At 44.3% G+C, this 20,315-nt stretch overlaps 1 protein-coding gene across 4 annotated transcripts in view; it reads left to right on the top strand.

Annotated features, from left to right (window-relative positions):
* Positions 1-12,196, top strand: part of LOC122921419 (prostaglandin reductase 1-like) — a 62,045-nt gene extending 49,849 nt beyond the window's left edge. For all 4 annotated transcript variants that reach the window (XM_044271407.1, XM_044271421.1, XM_044271400.1 and 1 more), the window contains exons 9-10: positions 1,881-1,999; positions 11,896-12,196. In XM_044271407.1, the coding sequence (XP_044127342.1) occupies positions 1,881-1,999; positions 11,896-12,006 (230 nt within the window). In that variant the 3' untranslated portion in view covers positions 12,007-12,196. The remainder of the gene's footprint in view (positions 1-1,880; positions 2,000-11,895) is intronic.
* The last annotated feature ends 8,119 nt before the right edge of the window (positions 12,197-20,315 follow it).

Here is a 20,315-nt window from a genome sequence, read left to right as displayed (position 1 = left end):
GTGATTACAGCTGGAAAAACGCAACACTCGGCGGTTGCCAGAGATCAGACTGGACATATATATATTATATAAAATTATATATATATATATATATATATTATATAAAATTATATATATCTATAATATATATATATATATATATATATATATATATATATATATATATATATATATATATATAATCTATCTATCTATATATCAACTATAAAGCACTATTACTATTCTGTTGCAGCAGAGAATTCCTTATAGCGAATTTGTTGTTGGATACAAGAGACTACTTACCCACGATTTTCCAATTTTATGTGAATTTTATTTCATTTTATGCTATATAAGAATTAGACTTTATGATGTTTTAAACTGTTTTACTACTAAGACCAAATGTAGAGTGCTCACCTAATGCTTTAGTTCTTTTTATAATATTCACAATTAAAGGGTGGGTGTCCCTCCATTTTGGGCTTTGCAGCACCATATCCATAATTCGCCCAGAGTGAGCCAACGTTCTCAAGTTGTAACTTTTATACTTTATATTATAAGTATGTCACACCTATCGATGGCACACCTACTGTATACCAATCCTTAAAAGGACTTTTGTGGCCCTATCAGCAAGCGTTTGGTGTCCCTAACAGTCTGTCCCTGCTCCACACAGCAACCTCCCCCTACACTGTCAAAAGACTGAATGTAAAATGGCAGCCAGATCGGGTTTATTTATAAGGTAGGGGTTATGTCCATGTGCTGAAACGTCTCAATTGGCTGTCCTGTACCACCTGATGGATGTGTCATGGGTCAAAGTCCTTCACAATGTAAAAGAATATGGCGCCCATGAGTTTGCCCATTCGGCGAACTGCGAATGAGCAAAGTTTGACGTGAAACGACCACCGTGCGAACCGCAAGGCCATCTCTACTGCATCGTCACTAAGGTGCTGTCACGGACAGGTGGTAAGGGAAAGTTAAAAAACTGGCTCCACCCACACCACTGTCCCTGCCTACTTGCACTTACCTATCCTAACTAACAGAGCGCAACTGGGCGGCGGTCACTGATCTAAGTAAGTGCAGAGGCGACAAACGAGACAGACCAGAAACAACAAGGTCAGACAAGCTAGGTCAAATGCCAGGAGGTAAAGACTGTACCAGGGAGTATACAATACCAATAACCGGGACAAGCAGAGGGTCAAAACCAGGAGGGACAAACCAGACCAAAAGAAGCAAACAAAGGGAGTCCAAATGCCAAGTGAGTCGATACCAGGAGATACGCAAAGATCCAAGAAGAAGGCAAAACCAGAATTCAAAACACGAGCTGAGATTCCACACCTAGACTAGGAGACCACAGAAATGATCACCTAGCTGAGGACCTAAATCACAGGCAACCTGTGGCCAGCAGTTTGCCAGTTTTAAATAGAGGACGGAAATGGTCATGTGACGTGGCCAGCATCACATGACCTATCCCACTGCTACCGAGTGATCAGCTCAGCGCTCAGACCTACAATGATTCCCATGGGAGCGGAGGACGCCGGCCACACTGAGAGGAAGTGCGTGGCCGGGTCCTCCCCACTTTTCATTGTCCTGGAGACAAGGACGCTGTGCGAGTCCTCGCTCCGAACTATTCACAGGGCGCCGGCGTCACAGCGGAAGCGGACTGCACGGTCAGCGCCCCGTGACAAGTGCCTAATGGATATGGGCGAAGGGGTTAAAATAATTTAAGGTCACAATATCAGCACATAGCAGTTCCCAAAAGGAACACAGTGAAAAGTATGTCAAGCATTGCAGTGCCCATACGCTATATGGCAGTCACCATGATGTATATTCTTAATGTGTAATTTATCTGCAGACAACTTTTTTTACTTTGTCTTTTAGTTTCAATTTGTTTTTCATGCGTTTTATAGGACCTTATATACAACCCACCATTCTCTTCAAACAACTCCGAATGGAAGGTTTCCTTGTGACGCGCTGGTCAGACAAATATCAAGAAGGACAAAAACAGCTCCTGCAATGGGTTTTAGAGGTAGTTATACATATGGTATATGGTAATGTTGTTATATATGGTAATTTAAAATAATGTTATTCCATGGTAACATACACTATGATCTAGAGTTGAGTGATGTTAATAAAGAGCGGCACTGCTTGTTGCCAGTCACTTAAAGTGTTTATCCAGCTATCTGTAACTGATAATCTCTGGATAGGTCAACAGCATCTGATTGGTGCTGAGCTGAGACTAGGCCACATGACCGATGGTCATGATGTCACTTGCCTATGGTAAGCAGCTAATCTGAGGGTGTCCTGGGTGTCAGATACCTAATGATACATCTATGATGACCTATTCACAGGATCAGTTACCATAGCATAGGATAACCTCTTTAACCTCCTCCGGACAGCATAACGCAGGATTGCGTTCCAGAGGCAGTCTATTTGTTCCTCCTTGACGCTCCCACGCGTCATCTCGCGAGACGCAAGATTTCCTGTGAACGCGCGTCCACAGGATCTGGAGGTAAACTAGTTCATCTACAGCCTGCCAGCGGCGATCGTTCGCTGGCAGGCTGTAGATTTTTATATATATATATATATATATATATATATATATATAATTTTAAACCCTTGAAAGGTATATCGGACGCTGTTTTGTTAACAGGGTCTGATATACCTGGTCCTCTGGTGGTCCCTTTTGCTTGGATCTACCACCAGATCACACAGTCAGCTCTGTAAGTAGCACCAAACACCACTACACTACACCCCCCCCCCCCCACCCCCTGTCACTTATTAACCCCTGATCACCCCATATAGACTCCCTGATCACCCCCCTGTAAGGCTCCATTCAGACGTCTGTATGTGTTTTGCGGATCTGCAAAACACGGACACCGGCAATGTGCTTTCCGCATTTTGCGGATTCCTCACATTGCCCGAACTATGTAGAAAATGCCTTTTCTTGTCCGCAATTGTGGACAAGAATAGGACATGTTCTATAGGCTCTACAAAAAACCCAGTGTTCGCCCGATCAGGCCTGATCTTGTGCGCACACTTGCGTTCAGTCCGCCCCACCGCAGTGACAGAATTCATTTTTTTCTGATCACTGCAAAAACACAGTAAAATCGCTGCGGTGCTATAAAAAGATCACTTTTGAGGGGCATGGCGAGTTTATAGAAGAATATTATTATTTTTTTGTCACAAGTTAGCGGAAATAGATTTTTTTTTTTTTCTTTTTTTTTTCTTAGTTTCATATTCCACTAACTTGTGACAAAAAATAAAATCTAACATGAACTCGCCATACCCCTCATGGAATCCAAATGCGTAAAAAATTTTAGACCTTTATATTCCAGACTTCTTCTCACGCTTTAGGGCCCCTAAAATGCCAGGGCAGTATAAATACCCTACATGTGACCCCATTTTGGAAAGAAGACACCCCAAGGTATTCCGTGAGGGAGATGGTGAGTTCCTAGAATATTTATTTTTTGGCACAAGTTAAGGAAAATGATTTTTATTAGATTTTTCTCTTACAAAATCATTTTCTGCTAATTTGTGCCCAAAAAAATATATTCTAGGAACTCTCCATGCCCCTCACGAAATACCTTGGGGTGTCTTCTTTCCAAAATGGGGTCAATTGTGGGGTATTTGTACTGCCCTGGCTAGGGATGAGCGAACCCGAACTGTATAGTCCGGACATTTTCATAAAAGTTCGGGTTCGGTGTTCGTCGCTTTCTTGGCGCTTTGTGAAAGACTGCAAAGCAGCCAATCAACAAGCGTCATACTACTTGCCCCAAGAGGCCGTCACAGCCATGCCTACTATTGGCATGGCTGTGATTGGCCAGAGCACCATGTGACCCAGCCTCTATTTAAGCTGGAGTCACGTAGCGCCGCACGTCACTCTGCTCTGATCGGCATAGGGAGAGGTTGCAGCCGCGAGATTAGGCAGTGATTAACTCCTCCAAAAGACTTAATTCAGAGATCGATCTGCAGCTGTGGATGATTGAACTGCTGCTATTGAATTGCTCACTGTTTTTAGGCTGCCCAGAGCGTTTTTCAGTCACTTTTTTCTGGGGTGATCGGCGGCCATTTTGTGTCTTGTGGTGTGCCAGCACAAGCTGCCACCAAGTGCATTTAACCCTCAATGGTGTGGTTGTTTTTTGGCTAAATCCTACATCAGGGTCAAGCGGTCACACCAAGTGCATTTAACCATCAATAGTGTGGTTATTTTTTGGCCATATCCCAGTCTAATTCTGTCAGTAAACGTATACCTGTCACCCAGCGCCTAAATACTAGGCCTCAAATTTATATCCAGCTAAATCTGTCGTTACTGTTGTGCCTGTATTAGTGTAATACGGTACCTAAATAGATAGCCAGATAGTGTTAGTTGTCTTTAAAAAAAGGCCTGAATTTGAATTCAATACATTGGGTCAAATAATATTTTTGTTGTTGTGGTGAACGATAACAATGAGAAAAACATCATCTAGTAAAGGACGCGGACGCGGACATGGTCGTGGTGGTGTTAGTGGACCCTCTGGTGCTGGGAGAGGACGTGGCCGTTCTGCCACAGCGACACGTCCTAGTGTACCAACTACCTCAGGTCCCAGTAGCCGCCATAATTTACAGCGATATTTGGTGGGGCCCAATGCCGTTCTAAGGATGGTAAGGCCTGAGCAGGTACAGGCATTAGTCAATTGGGTGGCCGACAGTGGATCCAGCACGTTCACATTCTCCCTCCCAGTCTTCTGCAGAAAGCGCACAGATGGCGCCTGAAAACCAAGCCCATTAGTCTGTCACATCACCCCCATGCATACCAGGGAAACTGTCTGAGTCTCAAGTTATGCAGCAGTCTCTTATGCTGTTTGAAGACTCTGCTGGCAGGGTTTCCCAAGGGCATCCACCTAGCCCTTCCCCAGCGGTGGAAGACATAGAATGCACTGACGCACAACCACTTATGTTTCCTGATGATGAGGACATGGGAATACCACCTCAGCATGTCTCTGATGATGAAACACAGGTGCCAACTGCTGCGTCTTTCTGCAGTGTGCAGACTGAACAGGAGGTCAGGGATCAAGACTGGGTGGAAGACTATGCAGGGGACGATGAGGTCCTAGACCCCACATGGAATGAAGGTCGTGCCACTGACTTTCACAGTTCGGAGGAAGAGGCAGTGGTGAGACCGAGCCAACAGCGTAGCAAAAGAGGGAGCAGTGGGCAAAAGCAGAACACCCGCCGCCAAGAGACTCCACCTGCTACTGACCGCCGCCATCTGGGACCGAGCACCCCAAAGGCAGCTTCAAGGAGTTCCCTGGCATGGCACTTCTTCAAACAATGTGCTGACGACAAGACCCGAGTGGTTTGCACGCTATGCCATCAGAGCCTGAAGCGAGGCATTAACGTTCTGAACCTTAGCACAACCTGCATGACCAGGCACCTGCATGCAAAGCATGAACTGCAGTGGAGTAAACACCTTAAAACCAAGGAAGTCACTCAGGCTCCCCCTGCTACCTCTTCTGCTGCTGCCGCCTCGGCCTTTTCCTCCGCCTCTGGAGGAACGTTGGCACCTGCCGCCCAGCAAACAGGGGATGTACCACCAACACCACCACCTCCGTCACCAAGCATCTCAACCATGTCACACGGCAGCGTTCAGCTCTCCATCTCACAACCATTTGAGAGAAAGCGTAAATTCCCACCTAGCCACCCTCGATCCCTGGCCCTGAATGCCAGCATTTCTAAACTACTGGCCTATGAAATGCTGTCATTTAGGCTGGTGGACACAGACAGCTTCAAACAGCTCATGTCGCTTGCTGTCCCACAGTATGTTGTTCCTAGCCGACACTACTTCTCCAAGAGAGCCGTGCCTTCCCTGCACAACCAAGTATCCGATAAAATCAAGTGTGCACTGCGCAACGCCATCTGTGGCAAGGTCCACCTAACCACAGATACGTGGACCAGTAAGCACGGCCAGGGACGCTATATCTCCCTAACTGCACACTGGGTAAATGTAGTGGCAGCTGGGCCCCAGGCGGAGAGCTGATTGGCGCACGTCCTTCCGCCGCCAAGGATCGCAGGGCAACATTCTTTGCCTCCTGTTGCCACCTCCTCCTTCTCGGCTTCCTCCTCCTCTTCTTCCACCTGCTCATCCAGTCAGCCACACACCTTCACCACCAACTTCAGCACAGCCCGGGGTAAACGTCAGCAGGCCATTCTGAAACTCATATGTTTGGGGGACAGGCCCCACACCGCACAGGAGTTGTGGCGGGGTATAGAACAGACCGACGAGTGGTTGCTGCCGGTGAGCCTCAAGCCCGGCCTGGTGGTGTGTGATAATGGGCGAAATCTCGTTGCAGCTCTGGGACTAGCCGGCTTGGCGCATGTGCTGAATTTGGTGGTGCAGAAGTTCATTTCACAACTACCCCGACATGTCAGAGCTGCTGCATAAAGTGCGGGCCGTCTGTTCGCGCTTCCGGCGTTCACATCCTGCCGCTGCTCGCCTGTCTGCGCTACAGCGTAACTTCGGCCTTCCCGCTCACCGCCTCATATGCGACGTGCCCACCAGGTGGAACTCCACCTTGCACATTCTGGACAGACTGTGCGAGCAGCAGCAGGCCATAGTGGAGTTTCAGCTGCAGCACGCACGGGTCAGTCACACTACGGAACAGCACCACTTCACCACCAATGACTGGGCCTCCATGCGAGACCTGTGTGCCCTGTTGCGCTGTTTCGAGTACTCCACCAACATGGCCAGTGGCGATGACGCCGTTATCAGCGTTACAATACCACTTCTATGTCTCCTTGAGAAAACACTTAGGGCGATGATGGAAGAGGAGGTGGCCCAGGAGGACGAGGAGGAGGAAGAGGGGTAATTTTTAGCACTTTCAGGCCAGTCTCTTCGAAGTGACTCAGAGGGAGGTTTTTTGCAACAGCAGAGGCCAGGTACAAATGTGGCCAGCCAGGGCCCACTACTGGAAGACGAGGATGAGGATGAGGAGGAGGTGGAGGAGGTTGAGGATGAAGCATGGTCACAGCGGGGTGGCACCCAACGCAGCTCGGGCCCATCACTGGTGCGTGGCTGGGGGGAAAGGCAGGACGATGACGATACGCCTCCCACAGAGGACAGCTTGTCCTTACCTCTGGGCAGCCTGGCACACATGAGCGACTACATGCTGCAGTGCCTGCGCAACGACAGCAGAGTTGCCCACATTTTAACGTGTGCGGACTACTGGGTTGCCACCCTGCTGGATCCACGCTACAAAGACAATGTGCCCACCTTACTTCCTTCACTGGAGCGTGATAGGAAGATGCGCGTGTACAAGCGCACGTTGGTAGACGCGCTACTGAGAGCATTCCCAAATCTCACAGGGGAACAAGTGGAAGCCCTAGGGCAAGGCAGAGGAGGACCAAGAGGTCGCCAAGGCAGCGGTGTCACGGCTAGCTCCTCTGAGGGCAGGGTTAGCATGGCAGAGATGTGGAAAAGTTTTGTCAACACGCCACAGCTAACTGCACCACCACCTGATACGCAACGTATTAGCAGGAGGCAACATTTCACTAATATGGTGGAACAGTACGTGTGCACACCCCTCCACGTACTGACTGATGGTTCGGCCCCATTCAACTTCTGGGTCTCTAAATTGTCCACGTGGCCAGAGCTAGCCTTTTATGCCTTGGAGGTGCTGGCCTGCCCGGCGGCCAGTGTTTTGTCTGAACGTGTATTCAGCACAGCAGGAGGCGTCATTACAGACAAACGCAGCCGCCTGTCTACAGCCAATGTGGACAAGCTGACGTTCATAAAAATGAACCAGGCATGGATCCCACAGGACCTGTCCATCCCTTGTGCAGATTAGACATTAACTACCTCCCCTTAACCAAATATTATTGTACTCCAGGACACTTCTTCATTCAATCCTCTTTTTATTTTAATTTTACCATTATATTGCGGGGCAACCCAAAGTTGAATGAACATCTCCTCTGTCTGGGTGCCGGGGCCTAAATATATGCCAATGGACTGTTCCAATGTTGGCTGACGTGAAGTCTAATTCTCTGCTATGACATGCAGACTGATTCTCTGCTGACATGAAGCCAGATTCTCTGTTACGGGACCTCTCTCCTCTGCCTGGGTGCCTGGGCCTAAATATATGCCAATGGACTGTTGCAGTGGTGGCTGATGTGAAGCCTGATTCTCTGCTATGGGACCTCTCTCCAGTTGATATTGGTTAATTTTTATTTATTTTATTTTTATTTTTATTCATTTCCCTATCCACATTTGTTTGCAGGGGATTTACCTACATGTTGCTGCCTTTTGCAGCCTTCTAGCTCTTTCCTGGGCTGTTTTACAGCCTTTTTAGTGCCGAAAAGTTCGGGTCCCCATTGACCCGAACCCGATTCCCGGATCCCGAACCCGAACATTTCCGGGAAGTTCGGCCGAACTTCTCGAACCCGAACATCCAGGTGTCCGCTCAACTCTAGCCCTGGCATTTTAGGGCCCCTAAAGCGTGAGAAGAAATCTGGAATCCAAATGCCAAAAAATGCCCTCCTAAAAGGTACTCATTGGAATTTGGGCCCCTTTGCACACCTAGGCTGCAAAAAAGTGTCACACATGTGGTATCGCCGTACTCGGGAGAAGTTGGACAATGTGTTTTGGGGTGTATTTTTACATATACCCATGCTGGGTGAGAGAAATATCTCTCTAAAATGACAACTTTGTATAAAAAAAATTGGAAAAGTTGTCTTTTAGAGATATTTCTCTCACACAGCATGGGTATATGTAAAAATACACAAATTTCCCTACTTCTCCTGAGTACGGCGATACCACATGTGACACTTTTTTGCAGCCTATGTGCACAAAGGGGCCCAAGAGTATCTTTACGATTTTACAGGGCATTTTTTTTTACGCATTTGGATTCCAAACTACTTCTCAAGCTTTAGGTCCCCTAAAATGCCAGGGCAGTATAACTACCCCACAAGTGACCCCATTTTGGAAAGAAGACACCCCAAGGTATTCCGTGAGGGGTATGGTGAGTTCATGTAAAATTTAATTTTTTGTCACAAGTTAGTGGAATGTGAGACTTTTGTAAGAAAAAATAAATAAATCATTTTCCGCTAACTTGTGACAAAAAATAAAAACTTCCATGAACTCACTATGCCCATCAGCGAATACCTTAGGGTGTCTACTTTCCGAAATAGGGTCATTTGTGGGGTGTTTCTACTGTCTGGGCATTGTAGAACATCAGGAAACATGACAGGTGCTCAAAGTCAGAACTGCTTGAAATTGCGGAAATTCACATTTTTGTACCATAGTTTGAAAAAAGCTATAACTTTTACCCAAACTAATAAATATACAATTATTGCATTTCTTTTTTTTATCAAAGACATGTAGAACAATAAATTTAGAGAAAAATTTATATAGAAATGTAGTTTTATTTGAAAAATTTTACAACTGATAGTGAAAAATGTCTTTTTTTTTTTTTTTTGGGGGGGTAAATTTCGATTAATATAAAAAAAAAAATTTAAAAATGTCAGCAGCAATGAAATACCACCAAATGAAAGCTCTATTAGTGAGGAGAAGAAAAGGAGGTAAAATTCATTTAGGGGGGAAGCTGTATGACCGAGAAATCAGTGTAGTGCAGAATTGTAAAAAGTGGTCTGGTCATTAAGAGGGTCTAAGCTAGGGGAGCTGAGCTGGTTAAAGGAGTTATCCCATGGTTAATGTAAAAAAATAAAAAACAGACATCATATAGTACATGACAATTTATTTCTATCAAACTAGAACCAGCCCTGTACCTCCCATGGATCCCGAGCTCTCCCTATTCATTGTTCCAGTCACTCTGCAGGATTTATATCAAGCAAGCAGCTCAGGGAGCATGTACCTTCTGTTGTAACTCTCTCCCTATCACAGTTTAAAAGGCAGTTGTAGGGTGGAACTAAGCATGTGTGTCCACCTAAGAAAGGTGGACAGAGAAATAAAAAAAGCAAAGAGCAGGTGGCACTAATACAGGTACATTTTATTGAATAACTCAGTGGCTGCACTAAATTACTTTTATAATTGCATATAATTATATTCAGATCCAGGTGCTGGTTTGAAAACTGCAGAATATTTTTGGTCTGACAACCTCTTTAAAAAGAACTTTTAACCACAAAATGCAGCACAATTTTCAGATAGCATGTTAAACAGGATAAACTGATTGGATTGCGATATAACATTATGGGAAAAGATTTAGTAAAACTTGTAATTTAATACCTTTATCTCTGCTTTTTCTTACTTAAAGGGGTTTTACCATCACAGACAATGGGGGCATATCACTGGGAAATCCAGGGTCCTCCAGCCACAGCTCTCCCTGCTCCGTTCTCATTGTAGGTGCAGGTCCCAGAGGTTGGGTTCATATCCTAGCATTATGCCCCCTTTGTATGTGATGGGAATACCCCTTTTAAGACTGCTTCAGTGTACAGCTATGCAATAAGAACTCCAGAACGAAACATAACTTGTGCAATTCAAAGTGATACTTATTGGAAGGCGGCTGTACAAATCATGACGTTTCAACCATGCCAGGATCAGGGAGCAGGTCACCTCCTTCAAACTGTTGCTTCTTAGAGATGTAGATTGAAAACAAGGAGTAGTGCGCTCTGGTAGATAGTGTGCATATACGCTAGAGAAAATGCGCTGTGTACAGCTATCAGTGCCTGACAGCTATCTCTGTATACATGCTTACACAGAGAATGCTATCACTGAGAACATCTCCCCTGTATGCAACAGAAGTCAGAAAATGCACAGTTGTATAAGTTACAAGTTATACTGAATATTTTCCTACAAAACTTTATATCAATCCGCTCAGCTCCTCCTGCTCTATATCATGCTGCCTGCCGATTGCACTGCATTTTGTGGTGGTGACAGCTTCCCTTCAAATAGCCAGCATGTAATACTAGCTTCAATAGCACTTGGCTTGTAGTAGCAGAAATGGCCATCTTTAATTGATATGACTGAATATGGTGAATAACTTCGGGATTTGATTTGTAAACTTAAAAACCACTTTAGGCTGAGTTCACACGAACGTGACAGATTAGGTCCGGATGCGTTGAGGGTGCGTTCAGTGAAACTCGCACCATTTTGCAAGCAAGTTCAGTCAGTTTTGGCTGCAATTGCGTTTAGTTGTTCAGTTTTTTCTGCGCGGGTGCAATGCGTTTTGATGCGTTTTTCACGCGCGTGATAAAAAACTGAAGGTTTACAAACAACATCTCCTAGCAACCATCAGTGAAAAACGCATTGCATCCGCACTTGCTTGCAGATGCAATGCGTTATTAACGCAGCCCCATTCACTTCTATGGAGCCAGGGCTGCGTGAAAAACGCAGAATATAGAGCATGCTGCGATTTTTAAAGCATTGCAGAACTGATGCATGAAAAAAAACGCTCATGTGCACAGCCCCATTGAAATGAATGGGTCAGGATTCAGTGCAGGTGCAATGCGTTCACCTACTGCATTGCACCCGCGCGGAAATCTCGCCCGTGTGAACTCAGCCTTAAACTTGGCTCCAAAGTTGGTATCGTTACTGAAGCTGACTTTGAATACCTGTTTTAAAATGGTTTATAAGTTTAATAATCAAATGCCTAAGTTGTTCACGGAAGTCTCATGAGCCAATACATTTTAATGCTGTACAGAGACGGATCTCCGCACGGCATTAAAAGGCAGTTTTGAGCGAAGCAACTTCGGATCTAGGATCCAAAGCTCGCTTCGCTTATCCCTACCTGTGATATTCTATATGGGGTTTATCAATGTAAATTTAACAAATTAACAAACAAAATAAAAAAAAACTATTTTTGTATGTGAAATTTCCACATAAAACTACAAAATTCATTACATATAGTTGGTTTAGACATCACCGAATATGGTGGTTTAATATAGATGTACACTATTTTATAAGATACAGTAACATTCATTATTTTCTTTTAGGGTAAGGTAAAATACCATGAACACATCACCAAAGGTTTTGAGAACATGCCGGCTGGATTCATAGGAATGCTCAGTGGAGAGAATACCGGCAAAGCAATTATAAAAGTTTAAATATGTTTGTATACAGTTTACATTACTATGTCCTGCCATCTGTTAACCTGAGTACTGCTTGTAGAACTTTATACCTACATGTTATTACCACATAAAAACTCAGCAAATATATGTACATTCAGAAGATATTATGATTTTCTTAATGTGATCATGAAGAAAGTTATACGCTAAACAAATACAACTTTTTGACCTTCCATATGCTGACTCAATGTGTTGTGTTCTGATTTCATTTTATGCATGAGGTATCATGCATATTGTTTAGTTTTTTTTTTAATCCATGGCCTTTCTTTTACAAATGCAGCATACCTTTGGTATGGAGTGACCAAAAATACCACAAGAGAGAATAGATTTGTAGAAAATTGTCTTTTTATTCTGCAAAAAATATGGGGCATACTCCCCCTACTGGCATTCTCCCTTGCCATAACAGTCTGCTTACTTAGCTTTGAATGTGTTTTTTTTTATTTTTTTTATTATTATAACAAAGAATTGGTGTAGAAGAATTGTGCAGTGTACCATATTTTTCGGACTATAAAAAGCACCTAGGATTTGGTGGAGAAAAATAAGAAATACTTTTCATCAGGCCTCATATCGGACCCCTGTCAGGCCTCAGATTGGATGGTAAAAAATAAATACTGTCTTTTTTGCTTTATAAGACACTATAAGGGGGAAAATGGCAGTGCGTCTTATAAAGAGAATGCTGCCATTTGTACTCTGGTGATGCTGGTACATTGCAGGCCGCTATGCTGCACAGCGCGGCCTGAGATGTATCAGTGGGGAGGGAGGAGGGGCTGAAGGTCGGCAACTGGAATTGCAGTCACTGTACTCTATTACACCGGGCCCCGCCTGACAGCAGTCTTTATATGTTAAGTGTAGTCATGGTCAGCAGTATAACGTCATGCACCTGATCCGCCTGCTTCATTAATAAAGTGGGAGGAGCAGGCGCATGACTGAGTGAGTGAAGTTACGCTTCCGGCCGGCCGGCCGGCCTGCCTGCTACGGTAGTTTTAATAGTGAGTACTAAAGAGGATTGTCCTACTTCTAACAAAGCTCCCATGACTACACTTTACATATAAAGACTGCTGTGAGTGGGGCTCGGTGTAATAGAGTACAGTGACTGCATCGGGCCCCACTGCGATTCCAACAGCAGTTACCGGCCTCCACTCCCTGTATTGGGGGTCACTATTAACACAGGGACACTGGTATGGGGGGGGGGAGATCTGTGGATGACTCGTATAGCATAAGATGCTATATATATGTGTCACGGTGGGGAGTGGGGGAAACTCCCCACCGTACGATGTCGGGAATTTGGGAAAGCAACGAGGCCTGGATGCTGGGATCAGGGAGCAGGTCACCTCCTAAAGTGTCCCTGATCCACACCCTAACTCCTTACCGTATGACCGGACCTTGATGGTAGGACGGCTAATACCCAGGAACCCTAGGACCCTGAGTTGTCCTGATAATCCCTCACATAGGAGCAGGGGAGAGACGACCTGTTCTTCCAAGAAACGGATGAACAGGAGTCTCAACCGGCCTAGTAGCAGAGAAAAGCCAAGTGGAACAGCAGGTAAGTATCCAATGGTATGAATAACCACTGAACCAAGAACTCCGGAATGCATGGTAACTTACCTGCTGCAGCTGCTGGACGGCACAACAGTAGACACACAAAGGTAAACTGGCACCTATGCAAACGGACTGCAATCCAAACACTGGACTCAGTACGTACTGAAACACAAAGGAACCAGCACTCCAGCAACAGCTCACTGACTTGACTTTTGGTACCCCTGCTGGGGAACCCTGAGACCCCCTTCCGATGGTACAACAGACAGGGAAACACCTTGCATTCATGCAAGACATAAAACACCAACTGACCAGACATGAAACAACAACAAGACGTACACCACACCCTAAACATAAACCCACACCAAACATCAACACAGGTAAGGTAGAGAACATGGAAGAAACATAAGGAAGACATCGCTGGATACATTGATGTCCCACTAAGTGGCCCCAAAGCACTGGGCAGATGGAACACCCTGGACTGCAGCAGAGCTCCAGCACAAACGACAGCTGAAGTACAACTGACCCCATTCAGGGAGCCATAGTATATAAAACCCTAGTGGCCACAACTAGACAGGAAGTTAACCCCTCAAGCACCAGACAGGGGAGGAACCAGGAGAAGTGGAGAAAAGCACGTACAAGCAAACATCAACGCGTTGCCTCTGGCAACCGGCATGCACAGCAAGGTGTCACACGCACAACACAGAGGCCGTGACAATATGCGTCATCCACAGATGCCCCCATAACAGTGCATCATCCACAGATGCTCTCCATAAGTGTCATCCACAGACCACCATTAGTTCAAAAGCACACCTTTTGGTTCAAAATATTTTCTTTCTTTTCCTCCTCAAAAATCTACGTGCATCTTATCAGGTGCGTCTTATAAAGTGAGAAATAAGTTTATTTTGAAATTACTGTAACTCGCTTGCTCCAGTGGGCGCTGTCACTCACCGATCCCTGTCTTTCTTCTGGCCCGCTCTGCACTGTGACCTAATATTGCATAGCATCAGGTCATAGTGCATGTAGGAACGCACTATGACCTGTACGCCGTCAGGACAGAATACAGAGCAGGGCCCAGAGGAAGACCAGGGTAGGTGAGTACTGTGCAGCCTCCCGGCTCCCCGTGCCTCCTGCATGCTGATGACTACTTCCATAATGCACATGCTCATTAGCATTTGGACTATAAGACTACTGACACTTTATCCTCACTTTTGGGGGATAAAGTATGTCTTATAGTCAGAAAAAAGGGAAATAACTGCTAAATGGAAATAAGAATAGCTAAATGCTAAAACGGTTAAATGCAGAATAATAAAGAATGGAATGCCAGCATTTTATTCTACCACTATCTGGGACACCTTGCCTGGTATGCCAATGCCAACTTTGCTATGAAAGATAGCTAAAACTGACTTTTTAACTTGCCTTTCTCCATTATGATTAAAAAGTCACTTACACTACTAATGTAAAGCACTTATTCTATGCAGGGCTAAAAATATGAACTCGTAGGATTGTATGTATGTAAATCTTGACTGATATAAAAACAGGCAAAGCATTCTTAGAATTATCAGAATGGTTTCACTTTGGAACTGATTGCAAGAACCACACATGATATATACAGGGGCAGATTTATTAAAAGGACCCTCCAACTTTTTTATACTGATGACCCCTCTAACACTAGGCCACATTGGTCATATGGCTCAGCTCAGTCCCAGTTAAGTGAATAGGGCTGAGCTGCGATGCCAAGCACAGCCAGTTTACAATGTGAGGTGCTGTGAGGAGGCAGCGGCGCTCAACGGTGTGCTGCAGTCTCCTCAAACAGCTGATTGGCAAGCGTCCTGGTGTTGGATCCCCACTAATCAGATACTGATGATTCTCAGGATAGGTTATCAGTACAAAAAAGTCATAAACCTTTTTTTCTTTATTTAAAATAAATATAAGAATGTACATAACAAACATCTCAGTACTAGGAGTTAAAAAAACAGGTGTTAGAGAAGTCCTCTACAGTGTATAACAAACGATTTAAGCATATAAGAAATGTATACTTTGAAATTTTCCCATATGAAGTTGGATTAGGCCAACAACATACATTAATCCAAGAAGCAATGAAACTACAAGGAACAATTGTGGAGGGTTAGTGTACAAGTGAGGTATTCAATTTTATGTAACTATATAACTCCTAAAGGCGTGTACCAGGCCGGCCAACTGTCACCTGAGAAAGGGCACGTTTATGAAAGAGTATATCATAATTTTTTTTAAGATAAATTGCTGCCAGGGACCCCTAATATGTAGAAAAGACTAATGGGTTTGTGTTTGATAGCTAGTCAGTTCCTCCAGGCGTTAGATCTGGTTAATCTTTTCTATCCATAAAGCAATCAAAGGTAGTTGCTTCTGTAGCCACAACAATAGGATAAAACATTTGGCTCTAGACAGAAGGTGCGTAATTATGTTACACATGGAAGGGCAAAATGGTGGTCGGGAAGCCTATTGTTATTTCCGTGGATGTGGTGAATGTCGGTGAACAGTTGAGCGTACACCAGATATGATACAATGACCCCACTCCCAAGCCACATCTCCAGCATAATTGACTGTAATAGAAGCCAAGTTGATACAATTGTTATGATGTCCAATACCTTCTGGACAGAAACTTATAATGACTTTCCTAAAGTTTCATGCATCTAGAGAAGTAACATAATTACTACTAAGAACAAGTGTCTTCTGCTCTGCTAATCACCAGCTCCTCCTCCCAAAGGCTAAGGAAGTGAGGTGAAGGGGAGGCACCATGAATTGGTCATAAAGTGTTGAAATCCTGTGCCTGGAGGACTTATGGGTGAGTATTAGTTTTTCAAAACACTGTAAGTTCCAGTTAACTGTGTGCTTTCCAAATAAATGGTCGATATGTAATAAGGAAACAGAGGGAGAGCCAGTGAGTGTACTTACCAGGTCTGCAGTAGCCATATTATTAGAGAGAGTGAGATCTGATAATGTATGAGTGGAAAGGAGAATCCATATTTCACCTGTTCACTAAGTGTCCACACCCACCATTTGAGGAAGCCGGAGTCAAATGCGAGGATGGTGGGAATAAGGTCTGCGATTTCTCCAAGCGGGATCAGACATCTAAGGTGCCTCTGAGGAAGGGGTTTGTGAGTAGGGTGACATCAGGCTGCTTATGTAACCAAAGGATAGTCAATACAGAAGGCACAGAAGAGACAATATCCAAACATCTTTGAAGATGTATAGCTTCATAATAGCCTTCCAAATCGGGTAGCCCAAGGCCATCAACCATTTTGTTTTGCATTGGGAGGCAGAGGGGAAGCTGTAATCTTCTCTGTTTCCATAGAGAGGAGAAAAATCCTCTATGGATGGACAAGAAAAAGTGTTTTGGTAAATGGATTGGAACCATCTGCATAATGTAGAATAAATAAGGCATTACATAAGTTTGGAGGAGACTCTTGCATCTCATTTAGGAAATAAAATGCAGAAGCTGAATGCCCAAGTAGGTGATTGAAGCCATTTAAAGAGTGTGGAGGGTTCAAGAAGTCCTACGTGGTCCTCTGGTATAGAAACATTTAAAATCTCCACTTTATAGTAATTGACTTTGAAATTAGAGAGCTTAAATTGGTGGAGTATGTGAGGAAGAGTCTTATAAGGGTTTGCCAATATTGAAAGTAAACCATTGGCAAATGCGGCGGCCAAATGAAGGGGAGTTACCCACAACAAGGCCACACAATAGCTTGTCACTCCGCAGGCTCTGCAGTAAGGTCTCCATGACTAAGATAAATACCGAGAGGGATAGAGGGCACCCTGTATGGTCCCATTGGCTATTGTAGCCATAGGGGCTTTGTAAAGGAAGGGCGCGTTAAAGGCTAGAAGAGCATGGCGCATATACACTACGTGCAGAATTATTAGGCAAATGAGTATTTTGACCACATCATCCTCTTTATGCATGTTGTCTTACTCCAAGCTGTATAGGCTCGAAAGCCTACTACCAATTAAGCATATTAGGTGATGTGCATCTCTGTAATGAGAAGGGGTGTGGTCTAATGACATCAACACCCTATATCAGGTGTGCATAATTATTAGGCAACTTCCTTTCCTTTGGCAAAATGGGTCAAAAGAAGGACTTGACAGGCTCAGAAAAGTCAAAAATAGTGAGATATCTTGCAGAGGGATGCAGCACTCTTAAAATTGCAAAGCTTCTGAAGCGTGATCATCGAACAATCAAGCGTTTCATTCAAAATAGTCAACAGGGTCGCAAGAAGCGTGTGGAAAAACCAAGGCGCAAAATAACTGCCCATGAACTGAGAAAAGTCAAGCGTGCAGCTGCCAAGATGCCACTTGCCACCAGTTTGGCCATATTTCAGAGCTGCAACATCACTGGAGTGCCCAAAAGCACAAGGTGTGCAATACTCAGAGACATACAAGGTAAGAAAGGCTGAAAGACGACCACCACTGAACAAGACACACAAGCTGAAACGTCAAGACTGGGCCAAGAAATATCTCAAGACTGATTTTTCTAAGGTTTTATGGACTGATGAAATGAGAGTGAGTCTTGATGGGCCAGATGGATGGGCCCGTGGCTGGATTGGTAAAGGGCAGAGAGCTCCAGTCCGACTCAGACGCCAGCAAGGTGGAGGTGGAGTACTGGTTTGGGCTGGTATCATCAAAGATGAGCTTTTTCGGGTTGAGGATGGAGTTAAGCTCAACTCCCAGTCCTACTGCCAGTTTCTGGAAGACACCTTCTTCAAGCAGTGGTACAGGAAGAAGTCTGCATCCTTCAAGAAAAACATGATTTTCATGCAGGACAATGCTCCATCACACGCGTCCAAGTACTCCACAGCGTGGCTGGCAAGAAAGGGTATAAAAGAAGAAAATCTAATGACATGGCCTCCTTGTTCACCTGATCTGAACCCCATTGAGAACCTGTGGTCCATCATCAAATGTGAGATTTACAAGGAGGGAAAACAGTACACCTCTCTGAACAGTGTCTGGGAGGCTGTGGTTGCTGCTGCACGCAATGTTGATGGTGAACAGATCAAAACACTGACAGAATCCATGGATGGCAGGCTTTTGAGTGTCCTTGCAAAGAAAGGTGGCTATATTGGTCACTGATTTGTTTTTGTTTTGTTTTTGAATGTCAGAAATGTATATTTGTGAATGTTGAGATTTTATATTGGTTTCACTGGTAAAAATAAATAATTGAAATGGGTATATATTTGTTTTTTGTTAAGTTGCCTACTAATTATGCACAGTAATAGTCACCTGCACACACAGATATCCCCCTAAAATAGCTAAAACTAAAAACAAACTAAAAACTACTTCCAAAAATATTCATCTTTGATATTAATGAGTTTTTTGGGTTCATTGAGAACATGGTTGTTGTTCAATAATAAAATTAATCCTCAAAAATACAACTTGCCTAATAATTCTGCACTCCCTGTATATTCAATTATGCTGCTAATCCATACAGATGTAGTAGGGTTAACACACAACCTCTTAACTCAAATTTCTTAACTCATCGCGTTATGTTGAAACAAAAGCCATTTTTAAAAAATAGCTTAAAGCATTTAATTGCATTTAGTTTACATAACACATCTCCTAAAGAATGTGTGTTAACTCTACTGCATCCGTATTTCATTCCTTTAAAAATGATTACTTAATACCTGGTGTGACACGTACAAAATCATCCAGTTACATCATACATCTCTACCTCGCTGTAAGTGTATATATATATAGTTATACACACAGCGCGGTACAGATGTATGATGTCACCGGATGATTTCATACGTTTCACACACACATAAATATATATACTGTAGGTCTTTTTGTTTATTTGTATTCGGGTCGGCTCAAAATAAGTACGCCTACCTACCTACCTACTATGCTAAGCAGTAGGGGTATGCCGGGACTGCTGTACGGAGGGTAGGCTAAAGGGGCCCACCCCATTGAGTAGTTAGAATAAAAAGGGGACTTGGGAGGGTGGGGCAGAAACGAGCCGCCGGTAAGGTGAGGAGGAGGCTGCGGCTTATAAGCAGTATAGCCCCGCCTCCCCTCACACAAATGCGGCAAATAGCCATTTGCCTATAACTTGTATTCGGGTCGGCTCAAGATAAGTACGCCTATCTACCCACCTACCTACAATGTTAAGCAGTAGGGGTATGCCGAGACTGCTGTACGGAGGGTAGGCTAAAGGGGCCAAAAATAACAAACATAGCTCAGGGCAATAGTGTTATTAACAAAATTACAATACCAGATTCCTGAAAGCATTAAACATATCACACTGCGGATTTGGTATATATCGTGCATAACAAGCCGACTGCCATCTGCCCAACTTCTTAATAACATGCACTGACGTTGTGCTTGGAGGCGGCGAAGCCGCACCAGTGCGAAAGGAATGCCCTGTGATGGAACTGGGACTGACCCCAACATTCCTTAATAATATTCGGATGAATTTGAGAAAGTTCTGACAACTCAAAGGCGCAGAACCCAGCTTTAGCAGAAGAGCATCCCCTGGGGTTGATTTGGTAAAGCGCGTCCAATCCTGCACTGCCATAACTGGGCACCACTTATTACCAGTGGGGAAGTATCTAACCGCTCGTCTTTGTGGACGTTAAAGTAAGAACTTAGCATGACCCATCCCATGACAGCTGATCCTTCCTCAGATAGCTCTTGAATGTTGTGGCGCAGGTGAACTCGCCTTGTCTGAGGAAGCCGTAGAACGCTAGGTACATGGTTGTCTTGATCAATAAACTAGTGTG

The sequence above is a fragment of the Bufo gargarizans genome, chromosome 1 (assembly GCF_014858855.1).
Source record: "Bufo gargarizans isolate SCDJY-AF-19 chromosome 1, ASM1485885v1, whole genome shotgun sequence".
Lineage (NCBI taxonomy): Eukaryota > Metazoa > Chordata > Amphibia > Anura > Bufonidae > Bufo > Bufo gargarizans.
Note: the sequence above shows the minus strand (reverse complement) of the source record. Positions and strands in the feature narration are given on the sequence as shown.